The 12296-nt window shown below is 46.8% G+C and overlaps 1 protein-coding gene across 9 annotated transcripts in view; it reads left to right on the top strand.

The window, feature by feature from the left end:
• Window positions 1-12296, top strand: part of ncor2 (nuclear receptor corepressor 2) — a 418107-nt gene that overhangs the window by 142536 nt on the left and 263275 nt on the right. For 8 of the 9 annotated variants that reach the window (XM_087999801.1, XM_087999810.1, XM_087999806.1 and 5 more), the window contains exons 11-12: window positions 4352-4445; window positions 5368-5546. In XM_087999801.1, the coding sequence (XP_087855927.1) occupies window positions 4352-4445; window positions 5368-5546 (273 nt within the window). The remainder of the gene's footprint in view (window positions 1-4351; window positions 4446-5367; window positions 5547-12296) is intronic. The other variant, XM_087999804.1, reaches the window with a different exon arrangement.

Genomic DNA, 12296 nt, shown 5'->3' on the forward strand with positions numbered 1-12296 from the left:
CAGCCTCCACCACTTCCTCTGGCAGCTCATTCCATACATGTACCACCCTCTGTGTGAAAAAGTTGCCCCTTAGGTCTCTTTTATATCTTTCCCCTCTCACCCTAAACCTATGCCCTCTGGTTCTGGACCTCCCAACTCCAGGGAAGAGACTTGGTTTAGATATTCTATCCATGCCCCTCATGATTTTATAAACCTCTATAAGGTCACCCCTCAGCCTCTGACCTTATAGAGGTTTATAAAAACAGCCCCAGCCTGTTCAGCCTCTCCCTATAGCTCAAACCTTCCAACCCTGGCAACATCCTTGTAAAACTTTCAAGTTTCACAACATCTTTCTGACAAGATGGAGACCAGAATTGCATGCAATATTCCAAAAGTGGCCTAACCAATGTCCTGTACAGCCGCATCATGACCTCCCAACTCCTGTACTCAATACTGTGACCAATAAAGGAAAGCATACTAAGCACCTCCTTCATTATCCTATCTACCTGTGACTCCACTTTCAAGAAGCTATGAACCTGCACTCCAAGGTCTCTTTGTTCAGCTACACTCCCTAGGACCTTACCATTAAGTGTATATGTCCTGCTAAGATTTGCTTTCCCAAAATGCAGCACCTCGTATTTATCTGAATTAAACTCCATCTGCCACTTCTCAGCCCATTGGCCCATCTGGTCAAGATCCTGTTGTAATCGGAGGTAACTTCCTTCACTGCCCACTACACCTCCAATTTTGGCGTCATCTGCAAACTTACTAACTGTACCTGTTTTATATAAATGATGAAAAGTAGTGGACCCAGCACCGATCCTTGTGGCACTCCACTGGTCACAGGCCTCCAGTCTGAAAAACAACCCTCCACCACCACCCTCTGTCTTCTACCTTTGAGCCAGTTCTGTATCCAGATGGCTAATTCTCCCTGTATTCCATGAGATCTAACCTTGCTAATCAGTCTCTCATGGGGAACCTTGTCGAACGCCTTACTGAAGTCCATATGGATCACATCTACTGCTCTGCCCACATCAATCTTCTTTGTTACTTCTTCAAAAAACTCAATCAAGTTCATGAGACATGACTTCCACGCACAAAGCCATGTTGACTATCCCGAATCAGTCCTTGCCTTTCATGTACATGTACATCCTGTCCCTCAGAAATCCCTCCATCAACTTGCCCATCACCGATGTCAGGCTCACCGGTCTATACTTCCCTGGTTTGTCTTTACCACCCTTCTTAAATAGTGGCACCATGTTTGCCAACCTCCAATCTTCGGTCACCTCACCTGTGACTATCGATGATACTAATATCTCAGCAAGAGGCCCAGCAATCACTTCCCTAGCTTCCCACAGAGTTCTAGGGTACACCTGATCAGGTTCTGGGGATTTATCCATTTTTATGCGTTTCAACGCCTCCAGCTCTTCCTCTTCTGTAATATGGACATTTGTCAAGATGTCACCATCTATTTCCCTATATGTCATCTATATGTCTTCCATGACCTTTTCCATAATACTTTTTTAGTGTCTCCCCCATCTCCTGCGGCTCCACATAAAGGCTGCCTCGTTGATCTTTGAGGGGCTGTATTCTCTCCCTAGTTACCCTTTTGTCCTTAATGTATTTGTAAAAATCCTTTGGATTCTCCTTAACTCTATTTGCCAAAGCTATCTCATGTCCCCTTTTTGCCCTCCTGATTTCCCTCCTATACTCCTACTGCCTTTATACTCTTCTCAGGATTCACTCGATCATTACTGTCTATACCTGACATATGCTTCCTTCTTTTTCTTAACCAAACCCTCAATTTCTTTAGTCATCCAGCATTCCCTACACCTACCAGCCTTTCCTTTCACCCTGACAGGAATATACATTCTCTGGATTCTCATTATCTCATTTCTGAAGGCTTCCCATTTTCCAGCCGTCCCTTTACCTGCGAACATCTGCCCCCAATCAGCTTTCGAAAGTTCTTGCCTAATACCATCGAAATTGGCCTTTCTCTAATTTAGAACTTCAACTTTTAGATCTGGTCTATCCTTTTCCATCACTATTTTAAAACTAATAGAATTATGTTCGCTGGCCCAAAATGATCCCCCACTGACACCTCAGTCACCTGCCCTGCCTTATTTCCTACGAGTAGGTCAAGTTTTGCACCTTCTCTAGTGGCTACATCCACATACTGAATCAGAAAATTGTCTTGTACACACTTAACAAATTCCTCTCCATCTAAACCCTTAACACTATGGCAGTCCCAGTCTATGTTTGGAAAGTTAAAATCCCCTACCATAACTACCCTATTATTCTTACAGATAGCTGAGATCTCCTTACTAGTTTGTTTCTCAATTTCCCTCTGACTATTGGGGGGTCTATAATACAATCCCAATAAGGTGATCATCCCTTTCTTATTTCTCAGTTCCACCCAAATAATTTCCCTGGATGTATTTCCGTGAATATCCGCTCTCAGCACAGCTGTAATGCTATCCCTTATCAAAAATGCCACTCCCCCTCCTCTCTTGCCTCCCTTTCTAATCTTCCTGTAGCATTTGTATCCTGGAACATTAAGCTACCAGTCCTGCCCATCCCAGAGCCATGTTTCCGTAATTGCTATGATATCCCAGTCCCATGTTCCTAACCATGCCATGAGTTCATCTGCCTTCCCTGTTAGGCCCCTTGCACTGAAATAAATGCAGTTTAATTTATTATTCCTACCTTGTCCCTGCCTGCCCTGACTGTTTGTCTCGCCTTTGTTCTCAACTGTACCAGTCTCAGATTGATCTCTTTCCTCACTATCTCCCTGGGTCCCTCTCCCCCACTTTACTAGTTTAGATCCTCCCAAGCAGGTCTAGCAATCTTCCTGCCAGTATATTAGTCCCCTTCCAATTTAGGTGCAATCTGTCCTTCTTGTACAGATCACATCTACCCCTAAAGAGATTCCAACGATCCAAAAATGTGAATCCTTCTCCCATACACCAGCTCCTCAGCCATGCATTCATCTGCTCTATCCTCCTATTCCTGCCCTCACTAGCTCGTAGCACTGGGAGTAATCCAGATATTACTACTCTCGAGGACCTCCTTTTTTAACTTGCTGCCTAACTCTCTGTAATCTCCATTCAGAATCTCAACCTTTTCCCTTCCTATGTTGTTGGTTCCAATGTGTACAATGACCTCCTTCTGGCCCCTCTCCCCTTGAGAACATCCTGCACTCTCTCTGAGACATCCTTGATCCTGGTACCAGGGAAGCAACACACCCATTCTGATTTTTCGCTGCTGGCCACAGAAATGTCTGTCTGTACCTCGGACTAGAGATTCTCCTAATACAGTCAATCGCTTGGAACCTGACATACCTCTCATCACATTTGAGCCAGTCTCAATACTAGAAACTTGGCTGTTCGTGCTACGTACCCCTGAGAATCCATCACCCCCTACATTTTCCAAAACAACATATATGTTTGAAATGGGGATAGCCACAGAAGACTCCTGCACTAGGTGCCTACCTCTCTGACATTAACCCATCTATGTGACTGTATCTGAGACTTTCCCCCCTTCCTATAACTGTTTTCCATCACACCCCCTTGCTCTTGTAAATTCCTCATTGCCTCTAACTGTCTCTCCAACTGATCCATTTGATCTGATAGGATTCACAACCAACGGCTTTTATTGCAGATATAATCTTCAGTAACTTGTTTGAATTTTCATTCATTTTTCACAACACAATCTCACAATGTACACTTGAGATGCAGCGTATTGTTGATTGCAGTCATTGATGAAATGTAATGTAGTTATTATTCAAAGATTTCTTCACCTCCGGAGATCTGATTGGGAATTTGAGAAATGGAATGCTGTCATAACATCGAATATCATTTCCTAATTCCAAGTCACTGTTCGTTTTAAACAGGCCCAGTAGGTATCTGCTAAGCTGCATAGAACAAAATATTTTCTCCATCTGAACCAAGCATCCTAAGAAATACGAGTTGTGCACTGAAGTAGATTGATTTCTGACAGATGGAATTATACTATAGTAAGTTAGTAGCAAGTTGAGAGCAGTTATTCAGCATTGAGCTCTGCATGCTCCAAACTAATCAAACCTTTGCCATGACTTTTTACTCTTTATTGTATGTTATGGATCTTGCTGCATTCAGTCAATTAGAACAATTTGATAATTGGGGATGGTTTTTCACACACCCAAGAGTTCAGCAAACTTCATTGTAACAAAGTGTCATTGTTGTTTGACAGATGTTGCTTTTACCGTGAGCATAGTGCACCCCACATATAGCTGTGAGAAAGTGACCGTTCACAGAATATTGATAGTCCTGAGCTATTGTTCTTCAGATGGAGCTGACTGTGAGATTTACTTGTTCTTGATATACTTTATCAGCAGGGTAGGACAGCGAGGCTGCACACTGTCAGCAACTGTGGCTCGGAGTGAGCATGAAATCTCTGAAATTATTGATGGGCTTTCAGAACAAGAGGTGAGTTTTCTCTTTACAAACTGTCACACTGCATTCTCTTCGGGATTTACCACAGTTTTGTCTCTTGCCCCAGGACAGTGTGGGTTTGGAGCTGGGGGCTCACTACAGTCGAGTGCATGTAGGATGAGTCAGCAAGGAACAGTCTACTCCTCCCTGTGAACAGACACCGTCCCTCACAGGGACGCAGTGCAGGTCACAGCCCGAGGGCTGTGCCATTGAGCAGTCTTTGAATCTTACTCCCTCGGATGACCTCGGGTGAAAACTCACTGGGAGTTAGAAACAATTTGTTCCTCCTTGTCTTTGCACTTGTCACTTACGAGAGTTTATGAAGACTGGAAATTCTGAGGGGAAAACAGGGGGATGTACTGAAATAATTACTGAATCAATTAATGTGTTTCATGAATTTGGAGAATTTGGGGGAATTTTTTTCTTGAGGTGTTTGTGGCCTCATTGAACTTTTTTAATATTAAATATTCATTCAGAAAATAAAGAAAACTTTGCTGATGTTCCTCCCTAAACTGACAGTTCTGAGAGACTAATAACCCTGTCAGAATTTTACTAAAGCAGGAAAGTTTTGATGCTTGAACCTTGACATCCCTCAGGAAAAGCTCCCCATACCCCTCAGTGTTCCCAATCCCGCCACAGTTTGTTCAGAATGTAATCAGAATGCAGCGAATTCCTCTCAATGAGTACAGTTCTCTTTGAAGAGGAATAAATCACCTTGGAGGGGAATGTGGAGGCAGGCTGCCTGCTTCAGGGGGTGCAGGTATTTTACAAGCAACAACCCTGTGCACTGGGTATGGGCTGCACTCAGTTATGTTCAGAGTGATGAGGCTGTACAACCAGCAAGTTGCCCACTGCATGCCAGGCAGCTCCTGGAGGAAAGGTGTTACCAATGAAGTTTGCATTCATTTCCCTGTAGAACACAGAGAAGCAGATGCGACAATTAGCTGTCGTTCCACCAATGCTGTTCGATGCAGACCAACAACGTGTTAAATTTATCAACATGAATGGGTTAATGGAAGATCCCATGAAGGTGTACAAGGAACAGCAGCTTCTAAACCATTGGGGAGACCATGAAAAAGAGATCTTCAGAGAAAAGTAAGGATCATTTGAAGGTGTTTGTTTATATTGACTGGCTGGAGTCCCTCTACTCCTAGCCAGAAGGACAGAGGGGCTCTTCTCAAATATTAAAATAAATTTTCTTACACTCTCGTTGCATAAGACACTTACTGTAAGTGGTGTGTGTCTGGGAATTTTTACTGACTGGCACATTGGTTGCCTTATTATAGCAAGGAAATTATTAAACTGGAAAGGGTTTGGAAAAGATTTACCAAGATGTTGTCAGGAATGGAGGGTTTGAGGTATAAAAATAGACTGGAAAGGCTGTGATTTTTTTTCACTGGAGCATAGGAAGTTGAGGGTTAACCTTACTGAGGTTTATAAAATCATGAAGGGCATAGGTAAGGTGTATGACAACGGTTTTTTATAGAATCATAGAATCCCTATAGTGCGAAAGCAGGCCATTCGGCCAATTGAGTCCAGACTGACCCTCCAAAGCGCATCCCATCCAGACTCACCCCCCCCCCCCTACCCTATTTCTGTAACCCTGCATTTCCCATGGCCAATCCACCTAACTTGTGCATCTTTGGACTGTCGGAGGAAACTGGAGCACCTGGAAGAAACCCACACAGACATGGATAGAATATGCAAGCTCCACACAGACAGTCACTTTAAGGTGGAATTGAACCCGGGTCCCTGGCGCTGTGAGGCAGCAGTGCTAACCATTGAGCCACCGTGCCACTCAAAGGGTGGGTGAGTTCAAAACTAAGGCATGAATTTTTAAGGTAAGAAGAGAAAAATTTAAAAAGAACATGAGGGGCAAGAGAGTGATTCATGTATGGAATGAACTGCCAAAGGAAGTGGAGGATGCAGGTACAGTTGCAATGTTTGAAAGTCATTTGGCTAAGTATGTAGACAATAGGTAATAGGTGCAGGAGTAGGCCATTCTGCCCTTCGAGCCTGCACCACCATTCAATATGATCATGGCTGATCATCCTTAATCAGTATCCTGTTCCTGCCTTATCTCCATAACCCTTGATTCCACTATCCTTGAGAGCTCTATCCAACTCTTTCTTAAATGAATCCAGAGACTGGGCCTCCACTGCCCTCTGGGGCAGAGCATTCCACACACCCACCACTCTCTGGGTGAAGAAGTTTCTCCTCATCTCTGTCCTAAATTGTCTACCCTGTATTTTTAAGCTGTGTCCTCTGGTTCAGCACTCACCCATCAGCGGAAACATGTTTCCTGCCTCCAGAGTGTCCAATCCTTTAATAATCTTATATGTCTCAATCAAATCCCCTCTCAGTCTTCTAAACTCAAAGGTACACAAGCCCAGTCTCTCCAGTCTTTCAGTGTAAGGTAATCCCGCCATTCCAGGAATTGACCTCGTGAACCTACGCTGCACTCCCTCAATAGCCAGAATGTCTTTCCTCAAATTTGGAGACCAGAACTGCACACAGTACTCCAGGTGTGGTCTCACCAGGGCTCTGTACAGCTGCAGAAGAACCTCTTTGCTTCTATACTCAATTCCTCTTGTTATGAAGGCCAGCATGCTATTAGCCTTCTTCACTACCTGCTGTACCTGCATGCTTACCTTCATTGACTGGTGTACAAGAACACCCAGATCTCTCTGTACTGCCCCTTTACCTAAATTGATTCCATTTAGGTAGTAATCTGCCTTCCTGTTCTTGCCACCAAAGTGGATAACCAGATATTTATCCACATTAAACTGCATCTGCCATGCATCTGACCACTCACCTAACCTGTCCAGGTCACCCTGTAATCTCCTAACATCCTCATCACTTTTCAGCCTGCCACCCAGCTTAGTATCATGAGCAAATTTGCTAATGTTATTACTAATACCATCTTCTATATCATTAATATATATTGTAAAAAGCTGCGGTCTCAGCACTGATCCCTGCAGTACCCCACTGGTCACTGCCTGCCATTTCGAAATGGATCCGTTTATCACTACTCTTTGTTTCCTATCAGCCAACCAACTTTCAATCCAAGTTAGTACTTTACCATGCACCCTAATTTTGCTCACTAACCTCCTATATGGGACTTTATCAAAAGCTTTCTGAAAGTCCTGGTACACTCCATCTACTGGATCTCCCTCATCCATCTTCAGAGTTACATCCTCAAAAAATTCCAGAAGATTAGTCAAGCATGATTTCCCCTTCATAAATCCATGCTGACTCTGACCTATCCTGTTACTACTATCCAGATGTGTCGTAATTTCATCCTTTATAATAGACTCCAGCATCTTTCCCACCACTGAGGTCAGACTAACTGGTCTATAATTTCCTGTTTTCTCTCTCCCACCTTTCTTAAAAAGTGGTACAACATTAGCCACCCTCCAATCCGCAGGAACTGATCCCGAATCTATTGAACTCTGGAAAATAATCACCAACGCATCCACGATTTCTCGCGCCACCTCCTTCAGTACCCTGGGATGTAGACCATCAGGCCCCGGGGACTTATCAACCTTCAGACCTAACGGTCTCTCCAACACCAATTCCTGGCAAATATAAATTCCCTTCAGTTCAAATCCTTCAGCCACTGTTACCTCAGGGAGATTGCTCTATTGTCTATCGTCTATGTGAATAGGAGAGATTTGGAGAGAGATGGCTAAGCTTGGCAGGTGGAACGAGTTTAGTTTGGGAACATGATGAGCATGGACTGGTAGGACTAAAGGGTCTGTTTTCATGCTGTGTGATTCTCTGACTTTATCAAGCTGATGATGTAAAGGAACAAAGTATTGGAAGTTAGTCCTCAGCGTAGGCTTGGCTGATTGTTCACAGAAGCATAGGAATAGGCCATATGGCCCCATGAGCCTTCTCCATCATTCAGTATGATCATGGCTGATCATCGTTCATAATACCCTGATCCTACCCTCACCCCCCCCCCCCCCCCCCCCCCCATATCCCTTGATCGTTTTAGCCATGAGCTATATCTACTTCCTACTTGAATACACACAATATTTTAGCCTTGACCATTTTCTATGGCAGAGAATTCCACAGGCTCACCATTCTCTGGGTGAAGAAATTTCTCCTCATCTCAGTCCTAAAAGGTTTACCCTTATCCTTAAACCATGACCCCTGGCTGCGGACTCCCCCACCATTGGGAACATTCTTCCTGCATCAACCTGTTCAGTCCTGTTAGAATTTTATAGGTTTCTATGAGGCCTCAGCTATTTCCTCTCTCACTTCATTCATTAACCTGGGATAGTTCCCATCCAGACCTGGGCACTTGTCCATCTTAATGCCTTTTAGAATGGTTTGTGATTTTTGAGAAGATTTTGTAGCTCAGATTGTGGATCAGATTGTAAGTTTGCTCACTGAGCTGGTGGGTTTGTTCTCAGACATTTCGTCACTATGCTGGGTAACATCATCAGTGAGCCTCTGGTGAAGCGCTGGTGTTCTGTCCCGCTTTCTATTTATGTGTCTTGGTCTGTTGTGGGTGATATCATTTCCAGTTCTTTTTTTGAGAGCTTGGTAAATGGGATCCAAATTGATGTGTTTATTCATGGAGTTCCAGTTTGAATGCCAGGCCTCCAGGAATTCCTGTGTGTATCTTTGTTTAGCTTGTCCCAGGATGGATAAATTGTCCCAGTTTAACTAGTGTCCCTCTTCATCTGTGTGTATGGATACCAGTGATAGTTGGTCATGTCTTTTGGTGGCTTGTTGGTGGTCATGTATTCTGGTGGCTAGTTGTCCATAACTATCTAAAACTTAAAGAATTGTGATCACTAGACCCAACCTAATCCCCTGCTGAAACTTCACCCACCTGACCGGGCTCATTCCCCAATACCAGGTCCAGTAAGGCCCCTTCCCGCGTTGCATTTCGTTTCCCTTGCGTAAATCATTAGCGTGTATTGTGAATTGCTGGGATCCCTGCAGTACCCCATTAGTCACTGCCTGCTATTCAGATAAAGAGTTTCTTTCTCTGTTTCCTGTCGGCCAATCAGTTATCTGTCCATCTCAGTGCACTATCCCTAATCCCATGTGGTTTAAGTTGTCACATTAATCTCTAGCATGGGGCTTTGTCGAAAGTTTTCTGAAAGTCCAATTAAACCACATCCACTGACTTCCTCTCATCAAAACCTGTTCGTTACATCCTCAGAGAATTTGGTAGATTTGTCAAGCATGATTTCCCTTTTGTAAATCTAATCTGACCCTGTCTGATTCTGTCACTGTTTTCCAAGTGCTAAGCTATTAAATCTTTTATAATGGACTTCCACATTTTCCCCACTCCATTCTATAATTCCCTGTCTTTTCTCTCTCTCTCTCTCTTTTTCTCTCTCTCTCTCTCTCTCTCTCTCCCTCCTTTTTCGAACAGTGGGATTACATTAGCTCCACTCCAATCTATGGGAACTCTTCCAATACTAAAAGAACCTGGGAAGGTGATTGCCAATGCACCTGTCATTTCCAGGGCAACCTGCTTAAGAAAACAGAACAGTACAGCACAGCACAGGAACAGGCCCTTCAGCCCACTAAGACTGTGCCAGCACATGATGTCTTCCTAAACTAAAAACCTTTTGCCTGTATGCGGCCTGTGTCTCTCTATGCGGCCTGTGATCCTCTATGCAGTCGGTGTCCCACTATGCAGCCGGTGTCCCTCTATGCGGTCGGTCTCCCTCTATGCGGCCTGTGTCCATCTATGCAGCCTGTGTCCATCTATGTGGCCGGTGTCCCTCAATGCGGCCTGTGTCCCTCAATGCGGCCTGTGTCCCTCAATGCGGCCTGTGTCCCTCAATGCGGCCGGTGTCCCTGTATGTGGCCATTGTCCCTCTATGCAGTTGGTGTCCCTCTATGCAGTCGGTCTCCCTGTATGCGGCCTGTGTCCCTCTATGCGGCCAGTGTCCCTCTATGCGGCCAGTGTCCCTCTATGCGGCCGGTGTCCCTCTATGCGGCCGGTGTCCCTCTATGCGGCCGGTGCCCCTGTATGCGGCCGGTGCCCCTCTATGCGGCCGGTGCCCCTCCATGCGGCCTGTGTCCCTCTATGCAGCCTGTGTCCCTCTATGCAGCCTGTGTCCCTCTATGTCCCTCTATGCGGGCTGTGTCCCTCTATGCGGGCTGTGTCCCTCTATGCGGCTGGTGTCCCTCTATGCGGCCTGTGTCCCTCTATGCAGCCTGTGTACCTCTATGTCCCTCTATGCGGCTGGTGTCCCTCTATGCGGCTGGTGTCCCTCTATGCGGCCTGTGTACCTATATGTCCCTCTATGCGGCCTGTGTCCCTCTATGCGGCCTGTGTCCCTCTATGCAGCCTGTGTCCCTCTATGCAGCCTGTGTACCTCTATGGCCCTCTATGCGGCCGGTGTCCCTCTATGCAGTCGGTGTCCCTGTATGCGGCTCGTGTCCCTGTATGTGGCCATTGTCCCTCTATGCAGTTGGTGTCCCTCTATGCAGCCGGTGTCCCTCTATGCGGTCGGTCTCCCTCTATGCGGCCTGTGTCCATCTATGCAGCCTGTGTCCCTCTATGCGGCCGGTGTCCCTCTATGCGGCCGGTGTCCCTCTATGCGGCCGGTGTCCCTCAATGCGGCCTGTGTCCCTCAATGCGGCCGGTGTCCCTCTATGCGGCTGGTGTCCCTCTATGCAGCCTGTGTACCTATATGTCCCTCTATGCGGCCTGTGTCCCTCTATGCGGCCTGTGTCCCTCTATGCAGCCTGTGTCCCTCTATGCAGCCTGTGTACCTCTATGGCCCTCTATGCGGCCGGTGTCCCTCTATGCAGTCGGTGTCCCTGTATGCGGCTCGTGTCCCTGTATGTGGCCATTGTCCCTCTATGCAGTTGGTGTCCCTCTATGCAGCCGGTGTCCCTCTATGCGGTCGGTCTCCCTCTATGCGGCCTGTGTCCATCTATGCAGCCTGTGTCCCTCTATGCGGCCGGTGTCCCTCTATGCGGCCGGTGTCCCTCTATGCAGCCTGTGTACCTCTATGTCCCTCTACGTGGCCGGTGTCCATCTATGTGGCCTGTGTCCCTCTATGCAGTCAGTGTTCCTGTATGTGGCCTGTCTCCCTTTATGCGTTCGGTATCCCTTATGCGGCTGGTGTCCCTCTATGCGTTCGGTGTCCCTCTATGCGGCCTGTCTCCCTCTATGTGGCCTGTCTCCCTCTATGTGGCCTGTCTCCCTCTATGCGGCCTGTCTCCCTCTATGCGGCCTGTCTCCCTCTATGTGGCCTGTCTCCCTCTATGCGGCCTGTCTCCCTCTATGCGGCCTGTCTCCCTCTATGCGGCCTGTCTCCCTCTATGTGGCCTGTCTCCCTCTATGCGGCCTGTCTCCCTCTATGCGGCCTGTCTCCCTCTATGCGGCCTGTCTCCCTCTATGCAGCCAGTGTCCCTCTATGCAGTCGGTCTCCCTCTATGCAGCCGGTGTCCCTCTATGCAGCCTGTGTACCTCTATATCCCTCTGTGCGGCCGGTGTCCCTCTATGCAGTCGGTGTCCCTCTATGCAGTCGGTGTCCCTCTATGCGGCCTGTGTCCCTCTATGCGGCCTGTGTCCCTCTATGCGGCCGGTGTCCCTCTATGTGGCCGGTGTCCCTCTATGCAGCCTGTGTACCCCTATATCCCTCTATGTGGCCGGTGTCCCTCTATGCAGTCGGTGTCCCTCTATGCAGTCGGTGTCCTTCTATGCAGTCAGTGTCCCTCTATGCAGTCGGTGTCCCTCTATGCAGTCAGTGTCCCTCTATGCAGTCGGTGTCCCTCTATGCAGTCAGTGTCCCTCTATGTGGCCGGTGTCCCTCTATGCAGTCAGTGTCCCTCTATGCAGTCGGTGTCCCTCTATGC

This window comes from Chiloscyllium plagiosum, unplaced genomic scaffold, assembly GCF_037043375.1.
Source record: "Chiloscyllium plagiosum isolate Xiang-an unplaced genomic scaffold, Cpla_swu_hap1 HiC_scaffold_24, whole genome shotgun sequence".
In the NCBI taxonomy this organism is placed as follows: Eukaryota; Metazoa; Chordata; class Chondrichthyes; order Orectolobiformes; family Hemiscylliidae; genus Chiloscyllium; species Chiloscyllium plagiosum.